Source organism: Sebastes fasciatus, chromosome 20 (assembly GCF_043250625.1).
Source record: "Sebastes fasciatus isolate fSebFas1 chromosome 20, fSebFas1.pri, whole genome shotgun sequence".
Taxonomy (NCBI): Eukaryota; Metazoa; Chordata; class Actinopteri; order Perciformes; family Sebastidae; genus Sebastes; species Sebastes fasciatus.
In genome coordinates this window covers 4,296,843-4,316,703 of record NC_133814.1, presented here as the reverse complement: position 1 = coordinate 4,316,703, position 19,861 = coordinate 4,296,843, and the positions used below count along the sequence as shown (strand labels likewise).

At 39.5% G+C, this 19,861-nt stretch overlaps 1 protein-coding gene across 1 annotated transcript in view; it reads left to right on the top strand.

Annotated features, from left to right (window-relative positions):
- The window catches only part of pemt (phosphatidylethanolamine N-methyltransferase), a 75,553-nt gene extending 55,924 nt beyond the window's left edge, over positions 1 to 19,629 (top strand). Inside the window, exons 5-7 of the mRNA XM_074620237.1 lie at positions 3,490 to 3,601; positions 12,978 to 13,052; positions 16,788 to 19,629. Of these exons, the coding sequence (XP_074476338.1) occupies positions 3,490 to 3,601; positions 12,978 to 13,052; positions 16,788 to 16,842 (242 nt within the window). The 3' untranslated portion in view covers positions 16,843 to 19,629. The remainder of the gene's footprint in view (positions 1 to 3,489; positions 3,602 to 12,977; positions 13,053 to 16,787) is intronic.
- The last annotated feature ends 232 nt before the right edge of the window (positions 19,630 to 19,861 follow it).

Here is a 19,861-nt window from a genome sequence, read left to right as displayed (position 1 = left end):
GTATAAGGCCACATTGAGGGGGAAAAAAATCGGAGATTTACAGACTAAAGTCATAACTTTACGAGAAAAAAGTTGTAACCATACGAAAATAAAGTCATAAGTTTACGAGAACAAAAATCTCGTCGTATAACGAGAATAAAGTCAGAACTTTACGGGAAAAAAAGAAAATAACACGTAAAATTATTGCTTTATAATATTATGACTTTATTCTCGAAATCTCAGATTTAAATTTTTTCCTCAATGTGGCCCTAATATTCTGTCGTACTGTCGTACCATAGACCTACAACAATGATAAATAAAAATGAAAATATACACAAAAAAAAAAATCCACAGGTAGCCACTGGAGACGAGCTAAAGAGCCGCATGTGGCTCCGGTGCCGCAGGTTGCTGACCCCTGCCCTAGAGGATAAAGCCCTTTTCAGTATGTTTCCAATATGGCGATCTGGGAATTACTTTACATATTTATTTACTTATTTGACTGTTGAACTAATTTGAAGTTACTCTGGATAAGGGTGTGTATATGTGGGGATGATTGTTATGCCTCACCATGATCAACCTGTACTCTGTTTTCTTTCCAATTCCTCTTACCGTGGACACCCACAAACATATATACACGCACACACACACACACACACACACACACACACACACACTAGAGGAAATAGCCTGTGGGTGTGTGTATGTAATTTGATGTGTCTTATTCGCTCTATATTAAGCCTCTGGAGTCACTGTGACCTGATGATTCAAACTGATGGCACAGAGTCAGAAACAAAGATCCAGACACAATGAAATTACACGGAGAGTGTTCACTCATTGTTCCGCTTGCTTGCCCAGGATGTAAACTCCGATCACAGACCCACTTCTCTAACCTCTGGGCTACCACAGTGCTCTCACCACTCTTCAGCAAATCCAGGTTGCCCATTTTCATAACCGCAATGGAACAACAGTGGAACATGCACTGGGAACATGCACTTAAAAAAAAAGAAGGTTATGCTTGGTTTTCAAATGAATGGGTTACTGGTAGTCGCTTTGGAGGTCAAAAATGAGGTTAGCGTATTGTTCTGAAGGCCAGTTTTCAATTCAAAACCATACACATTTGTTTATATAATCTCTTTTTTCTATCCTGCCCCACTGGTGGTTTAAGCATACATAATGCAATTTGTTATACAACTTGGGCATTAACAGCTTCTCTTTGACAGAAAAACAAGGCCAGCAGCACCACATGCGTAATTCAACAGGTCATTGTTACCTACTGTGTGTGCGCGTGCGGGTGCGCGCGCGTGTGTGCATGTACGAGGGAGGCTTAAGGGAAATATTTGAATGTATGTGTGTGCATAATACCTGGGGAACTTATTACGTATTGAAGAATAGTAAGTGCTCAGGTTACATAGAACGGTGTCCTACAGTACGTCAGCTGACCCCAATGTTTGATATCTTCATTTTTGCGAAGATATCAGTATACATATACTTTGTTTTAACTTTTGTACTTATGATGTTAAACATTTTAATTACCCAAAAGGACAAATTTTAAATTCTATTTATTGTCATACATTGATGGAGCTCCCTACGCGAGTTTACCCCAGGGTGCATATTTTTTCTAGTATAATAACCATCATTTATAAATGGTAAGTAAATAGATAGTTAATTCAACTTTAGTTAACGGTTATTTTACTGTTAACAAAAAAAAACATATTTAACAATCTTTAAGAATTATTAGTAATGCTGTCATTTTTGTTATTTTATCATTAGTTTGTGCAATATGAAATAATTAGTTTATAAATGATATATTGTATGATGGCTGATAAGAGACAATAACAATTACATTCTGATTATATTAGTAAATTAGTAAAACAGTTTATTGTTACACACATTATAACATATTTGTTGATGATTACTAAATGATTTGTAAACCTGTAAAATTGTTTGTATAACATCTATTAAATGTTACATAAATAGATGTACCAGAAACAGATTATTAACGATTAACAAAGTGTTACAAATATCTGGTCCATCTATCTATGTAATGTTTATAGATGTATAGATATGTTTGTGAACAATTTCTTAAAGATTACAAATCATTTGGTAATCATTAACAAATATTTAATAATATATTTTTTTAAATAATTGACTTTGTTTGCAGTTTGAGCTGTCAGCAGTTTTCTAGAAGTCTCTTTCGTAACGATGGTCTTTTGGGTAAAAGACCACTGTGAGAAATTGGCAACAAGGCTAAGTGGCGGCGCCATATCCAGCTTTCTTAAAGGTCCCATATTGTAAAAAGTGAGATTTTCAGATCTTTTATATTATAAAGCAGGTTTAAGTGCTATGTAAATACTGTTAAACTATCAAAACACTCAATATACGGAGAAACACACACAGCCCGTATTCAGAAATTGCGCATTTGAAACAAGCCGTCAGGATTTCTGTCCATTTGCGATGTCACAAATATACAATATTTAAACCATTACACGGTTTTAAATGTAAACATTCTAAATGTGTCCCAGTTTATTTCCTGTTGCAGTGTATGTAAATATCATCAGCTAACAGGAAGTAAACATGGACCCAAACTGTTGCCTAGCAACACAATTCCGTTGCAATTCCATTGAAATGCACTAAAACGTAGCGTTTCAGACAGAGGGTAAATACAGGTATATTTAGACAGACAGTATGAGGAATATAAAGTGTTGTTGAACATTACAGCATATAAACATTTTCTATTAGAAACACAAAATACAAGTATGAACCTGAAAATGAGCACCACGTAAGTTGACAGCGGGTCTCCTAGCAACATTTTCATGAGAAACACCTACCCAGAGGCTTAAACCTTTCACACTGTTTCAACAAATATAATGTCCAACAACTGTTTTATCCTCTTTTTGAAAAATACACAGAATATCGTCATAATTAATATTTCCTCACACAATAGGAGAAGAATTCAATTTCCATTTTAATATTTTCTGACAAGTGTTACTCAATAGTCAATCTTTCAGTCTTTCACATGAGGTCATATCCATGTGGTCACATTTGTTGACATCAGTAGCAGCCAGGTGACGGAGGGGCAGCCAGACAGCGTGGCGTTAACAAGGCTGTGTGGTGCCAGAGTCAGGCTCTGCCTGGCAGTGACTCCTCAGTCCGACTTCAGGGTCTGCCGCTTTGTCAGAAACTTGTCAAAAATGATTGTAGCGTGACAAACGGACCAAAGTCCGAGTTCAAAACGAGACGTCGAGGTTGTAACCATGGCAACAGTTTGAAACAGCCCACCAGGTTTGACACTGAGACCCTGTCAAACCTGAACTAGTTGATAAACTGGTGCCTGGAGACAAATTACACCTTTAGAGATGTTTCCTGCTAATTGCTAAGTGCATGCTGGGATATGCTCCAGCCTCCTGCATCACTGAACAGGAAAAAGCGAGTATAAAAAATGTACAGTTGTTAAATGGAGTGTTAAATAGATCTCAACTAAACCTGTATCTGTCTGCATTGATTTTCCAGGTGATTACTTTGGCATCCTGATGGATGAGAAGGTGACAGGCTTTCCCTTCAACATCATCGAGAACCCGATGTACTGGGGCAGCACCGCCAACTACCTCGGCTTGGCACTCATGTAAGTGTGTGTGTGTGTGTGTGTGTGTGTGTGTGTGTGTGTGTGTGTGTGTGTGTGTGTGTGTGTGTGTGTGTGTGTGTGTGTGTGTGTGTGTGTGTGTGTGTGTGTGTGTGTGTGTGTGTGTGTGTGTGTGTGTGTGTGTGTGTGTGTGTGTGTGTGTGTGACTGGAAAGGAGGAGAGGTCACTTCCATGAATGTATCTGAGGTCAGCTAGAGTGTAATTTGAACTTAATGCCGCTGCAGAGGTCTGGAGCTGAGATTGACTCTAATAAATCACAACAAGTTATTTTTACCAGGTTCGCCATTAACCGTTACCCGAGGGGTTGTTAACACATAAACACATAAGATTAAATTAAAGGAAAATGGCTCGACGGCTGGCTGCTAAGTACGTCAACTGGCGTTCTAAATACAGTGAGGGCATGCAGAAAGATAATAAGCTGCGACCTGCAAATGTTGTTTTCTCCCAAGTTGCAAATCACTTCCCTCATGAAAAAGGTGGGGATGTAAAAAAAACTCGTGCCTCGTCTCTATGACAACCGTGACCACATCTCTCGGAGCCCGGCGTGCGTAGTTGCTAGGCGAGCGCTCCAGGGTTGACGAGCCAGTCGCCAATAAAAAGCTGTTAGCCCCCCATTTTCCCTCACAGAGCTACGTGGACTCCATTCCTAATTTTACCGCCTCTATGGCCATTTCACTTGTTTGTGACTAATTTCGTTTTCTATTTTCTCTCTGCTTTGGATTTAATCCACTTTCAGCCCCGCGTCTTCTGCACTGCGAGCTTCCAATGATCGCCTAATTTCCCTACCTCCTCTTCTCTCTCTGCATCTCTCTCTCACCTTTGTACCTCCACTTACCTCCATCTTTCTCTCCCCCTCTATACTAGTACAAACTTGCTAATGTCTTTGTGTATGTATGTCTCCACTGCTTCATATTTGTTGGTGTTTTTAGTTTCAGTCAATTAAAATATTTAATCGCATATTAATTGTCCATAGTTAATCATGATTAATCGCATATTAATCACACAATCTGTTCAAAATGTAGATGACTGTCGGCACGCCCTGGAGGAACTGACAGGACTACCGACACCAGAGCAAAGTAATACAGTGCTGTGGACGGGGACGGCAGAAAAACTTATTTTAGCCACCTAAAAGAATGGCTCACCTAAAAAAAATCTATATCCGTTTAAGTGGACGCTATATTTAGAATATTTTGACTGCTTTATCTTGCCGTCAGACAACCCTTTTCTCACTCCTTTCGGACGGGGAACTGAACTGAAAGTGAAACTTATGTCTTATCTCTCCAAAGCCAGCCACTCCGATGACAAAAAAAGTACAGATATGTTTCACTTTCAGTTCAGTTCGCAGTAAGAAAATATTCTAAATATAGCGTACACTTTATACATTTCTATACCTGCCATAACATCATGGTGATTTTTTTTTTTGTTTACTCTCATCTGTTATTAATATGCACTTCAGATATGTTGTGAAGAATTAGAATGCAAAAGCCACCAAGGACGTGCTCCACTGTGACTGTGAGAGTACTTCAGTGATCCTGAAGGACCTCATCGGATGTCATATTCTCAGACACACACAAAGAACATAAGGAGGAAGGAAAACTCACACCCCATTCACTCGCAGAAGGCCCTCGCTGTGATAGACAATCTCACCCACAAATTAGGCCACTTACCGGCCTCTCCGTGTGACCTGGAAACAGAGATTAGCCGACACACGCTGCACTTAGACCAATACATGAACACGATCTGGACACGTGCCGCTAAATGACTAAGATGGAAGCTCAAATTGCTGCATGATGCAAATTAAAGAGCAAAAACTACATGAGTAGTAGCAAAAGTACTGTATTCTGTGGGGTGCATAACGTATTTTAGCTGCACTCCTCCCTTTGAGTTGAAACATTCAGACATGCGGCTAAATTCCAATCAGCTTTATCAGATCAAGAATGATGAGGGGTTACATCTGCTCCCTCGTATGTCTCTGTAAAAAACACAGAGGAACAGTTCTTTACTTGAATTCACAGTAAGACAATTAAGCATTCATACATTTATCTCACAACCCATCAATATACAAACGTGGACAAAATTGTTGGTACCCTTCCGTTAAAGAAAGAAAAACCCACAATGGTCACTGAAATAACTTGAAACTGACAAAAGTAATAATAAATAAAAATGTACTGAAAATGAACTAATGAAAATCAGATATTGCTTTTGAATTGTGGTTCAACAGAATCATTTTAAAAAACAAACTAATGAAACTGGCCTGGACAAAAATGATGAGGTTGAAAGGAGTAATAAAGTTTGCCGTCTTGGTTAAGACTACAGAGCCTCCGTGTTGTTGTTTTACGCGTAACCCTCGGCTATACGTGATTGGTCGATGTCTTTATTTGCATTGGGAAAGCTCCGAAAAATCAACCTCGACCCGGGAAAAAAATTACGTCACTTTTTCGCGCATAATATTTATGTTCTGTGTGAAAGAACAACTGTTCTAAAAAAGATATATTGACTTGCAAATGATTCACACACAACAATAGCCCCCAGTGTGTAAAGGTCTTAAAAATGGCTACATAAAGATTATTCAATTATGGAACTCAAATACAGTACATTGAATTGCTGTTATTGAAAAATGCTGTCCATAAATAGTATCAAAACTGGGGTGTGATGCGATGAAAATCATATGGATTATAGCTTCAAGCAGTGTAGCATATGTATATACAAGCTCTTTAGCTATTTCAACCCCCCCGCCCTGTCCTCCTCTTGTACTTTTTCTCACGCTTTGAGAAAACCCCTCCAGGTAACTCACTCACTTACTTTCCCAGAGTGATTGACAGTGTGGTGAATGCTGCTCTTCAGTTCTAGTACATCATGGACCATCATGTGCTGTGCTTGTGCGAAGGAGCGGTATCTTTGAGCGAGAGAGAGAACAACGATCCTCTGACTTTCAAAAGGTCGCTCTCTGCTCCGGGCCAAATCTCGTCTCTCTGCACTCCCCTCTCTTACCTGCCCTGTTGCTATTCGGCTACGGCTCACACAATACAGTGTGTATATGTGGAGAGTGCAACAACAGCACAGGGTAGCAATGAAACGGTCAAATACATTTCACGACACATAACTTCATGGACAAAGCATATATTCATGGCTATATTTGCTACACTGTGATCACGGCATGGCTCCTGTGATAGAAGTATGATTGTTTTTTGTTCCACAGTAATAAGAGAACGATATAACACCAGTAGATGTCTGGTTTTGCTCGTGGTATACACTTTAGGTCAGGTTTTTTTTTTTTTTAAACGAAGGGGAAAATATCCTTTTTTTTAAATATCTGTATACGTGTAGACAGGGCCTAAGGCAGGTATACATCACATAAACAAGGTGGGTGCATGCCAAATCTCTATATTGGATCCATCATGCTGGTGCTTCCCTCACCGCTATTCTCCATTCTGTCCACATAATGAAGACATCATGTTTTCTGTTTTTCAATCACATCTTATTTCCATTCGATTCACCGAAGGTCAGATGGGATCGCAGCGGGGTCTCCAGAGGACTGAGGGTGGGATAGGATGAAATGAGAAAAGATGAAAGATGCATGTGACCTGTGTATACGTATTTTATGAATGATAGAGTTTTTCATTGAACTCAGGGTTCTACGTCAGATTCCTTTCTCCTTTTCCTGAAAAATAGGTCAGTGGAGCAGCTCTCATTCTCCAACTCCTTCACGCACAAACGATCGTCACACCTGATTGCTTGTTGTTTGTGCGTCCTATGTTGATTGCATCGCTTGTCCCAGAGGGCAGAGGGCAGGTATTATATATGTATATTGTTAAGAATGACACGGGTGACAGTGAATCACAGCACGCTCGCACTTAAAGCTCATGCTATCCGTCTGCTGCTTGTCACCGAGTGAGTGTTTATGTGGGAGGTATAAGGTCTTTGAATACGTGCTATTAACCCAGTTTCACTGGGGGAACCTCTCTCGCTCGGACGGAAATCTATCCCTTCGAGTTTATATAAGATGATAATGGGGATAAATAGGCAATGAACACATCAACAGTCAAAGCTAGAGTCATGTATGCCTCCATGTCAGTGGGCGATTTGAAAAGGGATGCGTCTGCCTGAGTCTAGTCTGTCTGACTCGTTGATCCTTTATCTGAGGTTTGTGCAAATAACAATCTTTGGCCCTGACCATGGCTTTGAAATATCAGACCTAACTGTGCAGTGTATTGATAAATCCACGGCGCTGTCCATGGTGCTGAAGTAGCAGACGGATTTGCAGTTACAGTCCAGCGAGTCCCGGATTTTATTTTCGTTTTTTTTGGACAGATTGTTGTTGGGATGTAGAGAGAATTTCAACAAATTAACAAAAGACATATTTAAACAGCACTACCAACCCTAGCTTTAAGCAATAATTTGGTCATTTCATCTGCAATTGTGTATACATTTGCCATACTGTGATATCAATACAGGAAAAACTCTGTTATTAATATCTTGATATTGACTTCAGCCATAGCGCCTCGCCCTACTTACAACAATGGCAGTGACTATAGCTGCCGAGGGCTGCAAGGATTGTGATGTCTGTAGATGTGTTCTCACATTTCTGAAGCTGGGAAGTAAACTTGTCAATTGCCTGTGTTTTGCTACAGTCCCTTCATGACCACTATCTTGTGAATGTGTGTCAGTATATGGATCAGTGTGTGCACTCCTCCCACAAGCTCTAGTAATGTCATTCATCAAGAACACCACAGAGATGAGCATATGACCTATATATTCCCTCAAGGCATGTAACCAAGGTCTCGCCTCCAGTGGGCATGCCGTATATGCATTTTCAGTACGTTTTTGCGCTTTTGTTATCAAATTTGCACACTTCCACTACACTAACATATGCACAGGGGCCATTTCCACACATTGTTACCCTGTCTTGTGCACAAAAAAGATAATGTAACACTGACTGCCTGAGCAAATTAATATTGATTTAATTTTTATTTTTTTTGCCTCCGTCTGCTCGATGTCCTTGTCCAAACGCTACCACGCTGCTAGAATAGGAGATCTGCAGCCTTATTCATACAGACAGCACATGGAAACACACGTTACGTAGTCATGTACATAGATTCAGATAACAGCATGCAGGCATTTGCGGAAAAAATATCACTACTCTAATATCAGCGTTTATTTATTCCAGCCCAGTCACACAGCAGTTGGTGAAATAGTCGCAGAACTTAGTGTATTGATTCGTGTACATAGACATGAATTTCAAAAAAATGTTGTGATGGTCAGCACAAAACCAATTCGTATGTAATCCATGTAATTGTGAACTGTGAAGTGCAGAGAGTGGCGAACGCCACGTTGGGAGGAGGTCGGGGTGGATGGGTGGGTCAAAAAACACAGGGATTCTCCCAGGAGATGGTGTCCCGTGTGAAACCACAGATAACTTAGTGTCAGATAACTTCCGTACTTAAATTACGGCACTTCCGGAGTTATTTTAACCCAAACAACGATCTTTTCCTAAAGCTAACTAAGTAGTTTTTGTCACGTAACTTCCATACTAAAGTTACAACACTTCCGGAGTTATTTTAACCCAAACTGCAACTGTAGTTTTGTTGTCTAAGCCTAACCAAGTCGATCTATTCCTAAACCTAACTAAGTAGTTTTATTTTGAAAAGACTGTACAGAAATTGACACATACGACATGTGTTGCTGGACATTTCTAGGAAAACGCACGGTAAAGACGTTTTTGAAAGGTCGTGCTGAGCGTCACGATAAAAAGGGAAATTCGTGTCTGTGTACACGAATCAAATAGATTAAATTTCGTGACAGTTTCACAAACTGCTGTGAGACTGTGTTGTTTATTCAGATGCTCATTAACTTGCACCAAACCAACAGCTGTTCTCTCTCTAATAACGAATCATGTAACTGTGAAACTTCATGAATAGGCAAATGTACAAAAGATTTGTGTCGTGAATTATGCTCTAGTTCTTTTTCCCGTAGCTGGTCAAGGACAAAATGAATCGGAGGAAGAAAAGAAAAAAACTGGCATTCAGTTCTAGTTCAAGGGCACGCTGTCTTACTCTGATAATTGGAAATGATGTACCAGATTGACAAAAGCAAGTCAGCTGACGGTCTGACTTTTGGTTTTGTCATTTGTGATTATGACGGTTTGTAAGATAGGTCAGTGGTAAATGGAGATCTACTGACTCATCATGCTGTAGTCCTATTTTCTGTGGCTCCTGTGATCCTGTAAAAAGGTCAAAGACAGTTAAATGAATTGTAGGAAGTAATCATTGGAAACCACAGGTAGTGTCAAACCCTGCGTCACTTCACACGTCTTGACCTGGTTTATGGTTATCCCCCAGCAACGAAAGCAAAAATATTGGGTGTATTCCAACTGTGAACATAAAGTCACTGTGAATTTGATTTGGGCTAAAGTTGTAGACCAACTAACAAAGTCGAAATTAAAGGCTCAGTTCATTCAAATTACAAAAAAATATATTTTTCTCCCGACCCTCAGTGGTATCGTCCATGCAGCGTTAACAAAAACTATGACTAGGTATGTTCGTCAACTTCCTTTTTTTCCATGACTAAGACTAGACGGCACCATCATTAAACACCAATTGTGACTATATCAACATGCATCTACATCTCATACACCGTTCGTAGCTATACCTACAAAAAGTAAATGCACTGTAATTCGTATATATATATCCCACAAAATCAATTTGTATGTAATCCACATAATTGTGGACGAGGAAGTATAAAGATTGGCTAAATTGAACTAAGTACTTTTCTTGCCTAAACCTAACTAAGTATTTTTTTTGCCTAAACCTAATCAAAGACGATATTTTCCTAAACCTAAGTAGTTTTTTCCCCTAAACCTAATCAAAGACGATATTTTCCTATACCTAAGTAGTTTTTTGTCTAAACCTAACCAAGACGATATTTTCCTAAACCTAAGTACTTTTCTTGCCTAAACCTTACCAAGACGATATTTTCCTAAACCTAACTAAGTTCTTTTCTTGCCTAAACCTAACCAAGACAAACATTTTCCTAAACCTAACTAAGTACTTTTCTTGCCTAAACCTCACCAAGACGATATTTTCCTGAACCTAACTAAGTAGTTTTGTTGCCTAAACCTAACAAAGTTGTTTCCTGTGAAGACGGAAGTTCATTTTGAAAAGACTGGGGCGGAAATTGATACTGGACATTCATAGGAAAACGCACAAAAAAATAGGAAAACCTTTTTGTAAGATATTGCATAAACCGTGAAACAACATGCAATATTGTTGACAAAAAAAGACGGGACTAAAATGTAGTTTAAAAAATAAAAAGTTAATGACAACAGCAGGGATTGGGAGAAAAAAATTAGGTGATATTTTGGCTAGACTAGATTGACTGAAATGTTCAGTGTAAACTGTTGACTAAAAAACAATTTAAATGTCAACAGTTTTTATTGACTTAAAATACACCAAAATAGTTGCCCTTTTCTTTGACGAAGATAAGACTAAAATGCACAGACACTTAGTCAATTAAAACTTGACCCAGTAAAACAGGATGAAGTTGACCAAATATGATAAAACTGTGTCCCAACTATAGCACTAAGCTCAGCTTTGTGTTATGTGCTAATTAGCATGTTAACTAATTAATTTTTAGCTGAATGTCACAATTCCCCTGAGTTGATTGGAGGGTTATTCAGATCACCTGTTGCAGGGTGTTGGAGACTGGCTCTTAATTAAGAATTGAGAGCAGTTTGGTGCATTTCCCCTCTTGGCCAATCAGGGTGTGACGACACCCTTTCTGTAGGTCTTAAGAGAGCAAGGGAATCGCACATCTGAGGCATTCCGATTCTTCCTTGACCCACATTTCAGCAGATAGTGTCAGCCAGAAACTAAGTCTTTAGGCCCTTTTGAATATTCTTTGCTGTCTAACCTTCTCTGGTTGAGGGTGATTATAAGCATTCTAGCTGGAGAGAATATTAAAGGAGATATATCATGCTAATTTTCAGGTTCATACTTGTATTTTGGGTTTCTGCTGGAACATGTTTACATGCGGTAATGTTCAAAAAACACATTATTTTTCTGTCTGTCTGAATAAACCTGTATTCACCCTCATAGCAAAGTTGGGTTGTGTCTGGGTGTTGAGATTATGCTTCTAACTTTACTTTTAATGACATGGTTGGCAATGGTGAGGTTCAGTCTGGCGAGAAATGAAACCAGACCACTTGGTGTGCCTGAGTGTATATTGAAAATGTGTTATGTGTCCACAGTGTTTTGAGATAATAGCTTATTGTTACTCACACTAGTGCTCTACATGAGAGGGCTTTTAGTCCAGCACTCATAAGCTTTTTTTTGTTATATAAATATGCCCCCTGCTTTACCACCATTATGTGTGCCTCTGAATGAAAGTGAGCCTACAGGATTTGTTATGATGGGGGTTTTTTCTGTCTTGATAAAATAAATCTGTCACTGGGCCACTTTCAGGTATCAGGTATATTTAGGTCAGTGTGTTGTGTGTGTTTATGTTTGTCCACAAGGATGAACTACAAAGGTAAATAATTTTTTAAACCTAGTTTAAAGTTTATTATTTATGAAATAATAATTAAAATATTTTTTTTGTAATTGTAGTTTACTTTACTGTTTTATATTTACTTTATTTATCATCATCAAACGGTCACTTATAAAATAAAATCCAGTTTCACTTTTGTAAGACTGCATATTAGGGCCATTGTAGGTTTAAACAAATAATAATTATGGAGCTGGGGGAGGGAGTTAATACTCTGAGAAACTTCCGAGATTAAAGTTGTAAATTTACGAGAAAAAAAACTTGGATATTCTGATATAAAATTGGCAAATTTCCAGGAAAAAAATCATATATTTGTGAGATTATATAGTCATGCATTTAAGAGAAAAAAAATCACAAAATTGCAAGATTATAAAGTTTTGAATTTACAACAACAACAAAAAAGAAATTGTGAGATTATAAAGCCACAAATGTAAGGAAACAAACGTGGATACTCTCTGAGATTAGAGTGGCAAATTTACAAGAAAAAAAATCCCAAATTTGCAAGATCATAAAGTCATAAATTTACCAGAAAAAAACTTGGTTATGTGGGGGGCTTGAGCTCAAACAGCGAGAGAGGTGCCAAATTTCAGACTCTATAATATTCTCTGGCATATCGGGCACAAAGATAATGATTTCTATTTCAATCTCAAGTTCTGCTGTCTTTGTTCTGTCACACTCTTTTTGTACCGACCTCTCTCGCTCCCTATCATTTCACATCTGAGAAGTGCTTCTCATGTCCAGTACATATTGTGTTGTACATAATATATAACCTAACCCGTCTGTCTCGCTCTTTTGTTCTCTCCCTCTCCGTCTCCAGTGGTGCCAGTCCTGTTGGGCTCGTCCTGACTGCCGTAGTCGCCGTGGTTTACAAGGTGGCGATAAGATTTGAGGGGTAAGTCTTTCTTTGTCTCAGGCCAATGTTCACATACTGTATGTCAATAAAATACATTTGATTAATCTTTTCATGTGTACGGCCGGGAGTGCGCCCCAAACATGCGCCAAGCACAGAGTGAAATCGGACCATTCGGGTCATAGTCAGGCATGGTCACGGGTGCACATGACACCATATGAAGTGTCGTGTGAATGCCTCACCATCTGTCAATTTAGATCATTTAGATTTTCAGCACAAGTAGGTCCAAAACATTAATTAGTCCTCCACCTCTCGCTCGTCCACGGCGATTACGAGTTAAGTCACAGACCTATAACACAGCGACCTACTTCTGAACATCTGTCTGCACAGACACATACGTGCAGAAATACACACACGCCACATAGACACAGAAATACACAAAATAGGCGCCACTACCGGTCACAAGGCCGGTCACAAAAAACGAGGCAGAGCTCGGCATGGAAGCAGCTGCTATGTGCACTTACTCATCGAGCGTTGCGTGTGTGTGTGTGTGCGTGTGTCCTCTCATCTTCAGAGCAGGCGTACAGGTGTTTGTTTGTGTGTTAACTGTGCAGCGGCCCTTTGCATTGTGGGACACCAGTCGCATAGCATCGTGATATGATTTACGAGTCATATGTGCACAACAATGGTACACAGATGCACACGGTTGTACCCAAACACACCGCACTTTGTCACGACTAAAGGCTGGCCCACACTAAAAGATGATTTTTCTAATCTTAATAGATGTTGAATATGTGAGAGACCCCACACATTACGACATGTTATGTTAAATTTAACAGTTCTGTTCCTATAGTGTGTAGTGAGCGACGATTTGGCCAAAACAGCACACCACACACTAACAGATTCCATTCACGAACAACAAGACAAAAAGCGTAAACCTCGCAAAATCTCTCGCAATCAAACGTGACTTTAAACAAATATGGCCGATGACGGGCAGGGAGAATTAGTGAGGTTAGTTTTTGCACTACTTTGTACTGAGAATTCACAAAGGATGGATGGATGAAGTCATGGCGACATGTTAAATAAACACTTGTGTTGTTGCCACAAATCAACAAGTTGGTCCTCCATCTCTGAGCTCCATCTTACTACTACTTTATGCTCCGTGTTTTGTATTAGCTCATTTTGCATCGTTCTTTCCCACATGACTGCGTCATCGTCTGTCCTCGGGGTTTCCCACACACAACAGGATATCCGATTGTAAATATTGAACATGTTTAATTTGAGATCAGTGCGGCCAGGATGGACTTCTGAGCCCATCGGGACATGTAGGGATACATAGATACCGATACCGGATCAGATATCGGGCTGATACGGACTCAAACAGTTGGATCGGATATCGGGGCAGATCTATTAAATTATATTATTATATACTATATACATTATATATTGGAATTGGAATTCCTGTTAATTTGTTGCAGCATTAAAAAGTTTTACTGTAATTCCTTTTAATTTTGAAGGTTTTTCCATGTATGATTTATTATTTTAATAATAAATAACAATTCACTAAATTTAGAAATGTATGTTTTTATTTGTTACATTTTGTTTTACAAAGTTAGGGAAGCAATGTTTAAGTCGAGCCTTACCCATAAAAGTCACTTCCACACAGTGAGGCATACAGTTTATTAATTAAACACTGCATGGTATCGGATCGGAACTCGGTATCGGCCGATACCCAAACCTTAGGTATCGCTATCGGTATCAGGACTGAAAAAGTGGGATCGGGGCATTCCTAGGGGGGATGTAAGAAACACTCTTAACACACCTCACACCACAAGAATATCTGGAAAGATAATCTTTAACATCATCAAAAAATCGTGGCTTTGCTGACGATTGTCGGGAGGGAGGCATCGGCTTGATTCTGGTGTAGTGTGTACCCGGCATTACTATATTGAGAGCCCCATAATTAGAACACAAACAACATGTTTAACTGAGTAGAAGCAGCAAAAAAAAGAAAAATGGCAGACTGATGAGGCTACAACTGATTGACCTACTTTATCACATACATGAACCGTAACACAGAAACACCATAAACACACATTCCCTACCTCTTCGAGCTCCTGAATGTTATTTTTAGTTATTTATATGATGTCTCTCTCAAAACGGGGCTCATTTGCCCAACAGGTTAAATGCAAGTGTCATGTTCGACTTGAAAAGGAAAAGAGATGTTAGCCCCGGCGGTGTCGGAAGCATGCATTTCTGCAAATGTCACACATTAACAGGCGCCGTGAGCGAGAGCGCAGGTGTGCATGTCGCTGCGGCAATTTCCGGCCAGCACCAGTCCACATTCAGCCCGAGCCTGTGAATTGCAGGTAAGGCAGGTGCCGAGATTTTAACCACACACTGCGACTGGGAAAAGATTCATACGCTATATTTATCTTTTGCCTTCAGGCATAGATTCTGAATGATCTCATTTAGTGAAGCGTAGAAAGGTGGGCGGTTGGATATACGGCCTCACGCAGCGGCTGAAAGGGGTGTGAAGCAGCAATGGGATGGATGCAGTAACTACACTGTGAATGGAAATAGATGTCAAGTGAGTTGGGATAATGCCTCTCAGCTTTCTCAGCTCATCATCTTCTATGATGCAAAGTGAGATGCAGCAATGAAAGCTGACACTAAATAATGATTTTGAGTCCCATCCCATATTATTAAATCCCCAAAATAAACTTGGCAGCTGTACTTCGAAGCTTGATACTCTGGTTCCAATGGCTCAATTCAGAAATCTAGTCAGAATCCAGATTTATTTTTAGCTGTGATGATTTTTTAACTTGTTTAACTGACTATTACTGTATTAAATTACTTTTATTATTTATTTATTTTTATTACTAATTTCTTTAATGAATTAACTCAACGGCTTTTGTCCGGTGTCGGTCTGGCATGTGCAAATATGGAAAAAGAAAAGAAATTCTTTGAGACGTTTACTGTGGAAAATGACAAAATCGCAGCAAGTGAAGCCTGGTTTGTGCACCGGGCTCGGATGCCTTTTGCAGAGAGGATTTTCTCTGGTGACACATTAAGTGGTCAGACTCAAGAAACAGATGCAGCACAGCGCCGACTTGTCATGAAAGGACTTCTCCCTGGCTGTGCAAAATGACAAAGGACTGTTGATTGAGTCGAGAGCAGCAAAAAATAACCATGGAAAAAATAGACTTGGTGTGTCATCATGCCCCTATTTCCCTCTTATGCATTTGAAATGTTTTAGATTTTTGCTGTAAAGGTCCACATTGTGATTTCTTTGAGCATTTATTTTGAGGTTTATTCACATAAGCTTACATAAAGATGCTAAATAATAATATATATTAAATGTATAGACAAATTTTTTTGCCTTTCTAATTGAATAAGAATATGAATAAAGACTGTATAGTTAACCACACCACCGTGGCACTGTTCAAGAGCTCCTCTCAGTTGTCACCTATCACCTATTAGGGATGTTATTTTCCATATTCTCTCAATTACCCACAAGGAACAGAGCTGCTGTTTTTGTGGTGCAGCTGTTTGTTTGATATGGGGGTTCATGGTGGTGTAAAACTGCGAGTGCATTCATGTGCAACAGAGTGGAGGAACACGTGGAGACAAGAGACATCTTCCTATCATTCACAAACGATCCGCTCCGGCTCCCTCACGGTTCATCACACACACGGCGGTCCTGGTACAGAGTGGTACGGCGTTCCTTTCTCTGATTTATTGTCCCATTACTTGTTTGTTCTGCTGTATTTACAGACCATTCACTGAGCAGATCTATCAGGAGAGGAGTCAGCGCCGCAAGCTTGAATAATCACCTCCCCCTGCTCCTGGTTTGGCTGAGGACTCCCCGTCCTGTCACGAGGACAGACAGACGGACTGAACGACAGACAGATTTAACAACACCGTTGATCATTAATCCACCTCCGGTGTGGATCCAAAGGCTATGTTCACACTACAGCTGCAAGGGTTCCATTATTGATTTGGTTTTATTCTCTTCTCATGAATGTGGACGCTACATGGAGACATTTTTTAAATGTAATTTTGGACCACATGGTTATGGCATACTTTGGGCTAAGGATGGCAAGTTAAAGTAATTTATATTCTGAGAAACATTTTTTTTTCTTCTTTTTGTTGAGAATTAGATGAGAAGATTGATACCACTCATGTCTGTGAGGTAAGTATGGAGCCAGAACCGTGAAGTCACCCATTGGTTTGTAGACTTCCGTTTTGAAGCCTTGAGTTCGGCATTTTTTGCCGTCGCCATCTTGGTTTTTTTTTGCAACCAGAAGTGACACGAGAGGGTGGAGCTAAGAACAACCGAACGCTGAATAAGACATTTTTAGGCAACCAAACTGTTACAATTAACTTTCAGGAACTGAAAACACCGACCTGTCAATCACAAGGTAGCCGAGGCCCGACAGGGCTAAGTACCGTTAGCAGCTGACACTAGCTAGCTAGCTTGGTTAGCAAGGTGCATCCATAATTCACATTAACTTTGATATTAATTGGGATGCTAATTTTGGCTTTCGAAAAACACTTGTTTGTGTACTTACTGGAAAAAATGAACAGTATCCTTAGAGTGTCTTTTAGTACAACCGAACGCTGAACGGTAGCGTCCTGTCAATCACAAGGTAGCCACGCCCTAAAGCATCCCCTGCTTTATGGTCTATCTGACTCTAAATGGGACCATAATTTACTAACTGAACATCATGCTGTATTGAAGAAGACTTGAAACTAGTGATTGAGATCATAAACTCATGTTTACAATGTTTACTGAGGTAATAAATCAAGTGAGAAGTAGGCTCATTTTCTCATAGACTTCTATACAATCAGACTTCTTTTTGCAACCATCCAATCTTAATACTAAGCTAGGTTTACCTCCTCCCAACTCGAGCTCCATACTTGAACCAGTGGTATCAATCATCTCATCCAACTCGTGGCAAGAAAGCAAATAAAGGTATTTCCAAAAAATGTCAAATTATTCCTTTAAAGCTGTACCAGGTTAGATTTGTACTGTATGTGCAGTAAAAACACCCCCACCGCCATCAACAGCCTAAATCATGCAGGACAGAAAACAGGAACCCGTCCACCTTAACTCAGGTATCGTCACTAGACTCCCTGCACAATCCCAGCACCTGCACCTGACACGCCTCAATGGAATGAAGTCATATTTGATGGTAAACATTTACACCTGTGTTTGACAAGTCCACTGTGAAAAAACACGTATTGTATTAATGACCTATCTGATGTTGATAACATTCCTTGTGTTATTTGTGTTCCTCTCCAGATGCATGAATTACTTTGTCAACACTTTTTTACCTACAGGCACTGTGCTATTCTTGACATTTCAAGATATTAGTAAGATATAGAGAGGCGAAGTCCCTTCTCTTCCGGTGGAACCCATGGGACCTTATTTCGGAAAAAATATGAACGGTAGTCAACGACGAGAATGAAATATATATTTTTTAAATTGCACCATGAATCACACATAAGATGTTTGTCAATTTAAAAGATAATTTAGTAAGCCAAGAAAGTCTCAGTTTGTCGTATGGGTTGTTGTAGTTAGCTTTGTGTGAAACCACTCAGTGAACTACATCTCTCGTCTCACACAATATACGTCATCAGCTCTAGCCAGCTAACTTAGCTCTGTTCCAGTCACAGATGAAACTTTATCTTACCTGATGTGTTTTATCCAGCGACTCCTGGTCTTTTTTTCAGCCGGGGAGCAAAAGAGCGAGCGAGACCTGTTGCTGGTGTGAATACATCCCAGTAGGAAACACACAGGCATTGTAGCCTCAGCGAGAGAGAGACGTCACTTACGCAACTTTTGGGTGTGTCGTCTTTCTAATTATGTATTTTAAGTCAAACTGCGAATTTCTTGACTTGCAAAATTTTTTTAAATTGACAAACATCATATGTGTAATTTATGGCGCAATTTAAAAAAAAAAATGATTTGTCTCCCGCTGTTCATATTTCTTCCAAAATACGGTCCCATGGTGGTCCACCAGAAGGGGGCGGGACTTTGCCTCTCTATTAGCAAAGACCTAAATGCAGGGAAGCAGCTAGAATATATCCCAAAATGTTTCTTTAGTTGATCACTGCCAGAAGTTCTCAATTAATTCTCTTTCAAATTCATATAAAAACCCTACATGATGACTATGTTTAATGAAAATACTGTGCTCGATTTGATGGTGTGACTGTTTTGTACGTTAAGTGACATCATCCTGAATCAACTGGTGTGAGTGAAACTTTCAATGTCCTTCAAGGCACAATGAAAAAATTCAAAAGAGTTAAGGGTCATGAAAACTTAAGCTCAGCAATTGTGTTCAGAGAAACATATTGTATTTCTACGTAACCAAATGTAAGATAGCATTCAACACTGCCATTGTTGTTGTGACTGTTATTCAGTGTGAATAATGAACCCATTTTAAATGTCAGAGGAGCTATATACTAATAACAGGCTTTACACTCTACCTATGCAAACCATTCCGAACTGAACAACACACACTGCCATGCTGATGTACTCTCTGTTGATGGTGTATTTATGTAATAAAAGAGTGAGGTCTCTCTTTGTGTCTCACGACTACTAATTGATGCACTTAAAGGCAGCACTTTTTGCATATGGACCTCTTACAGACACATGTGGGAACATCACGCATAATTATTCTGTCTTTGAATGATTCAGGATTATTAGGAGAGTGCTGTTTCTCTTTATGATCGCAGCAAGCAGTGCTAATGCAGCTCCTGTGATAAATGACACATTGGATTTGGTTTGTGATTAAGTAGCAACTAAATACATACTGGCTAGTACCTACCTATCTATGTAGGGT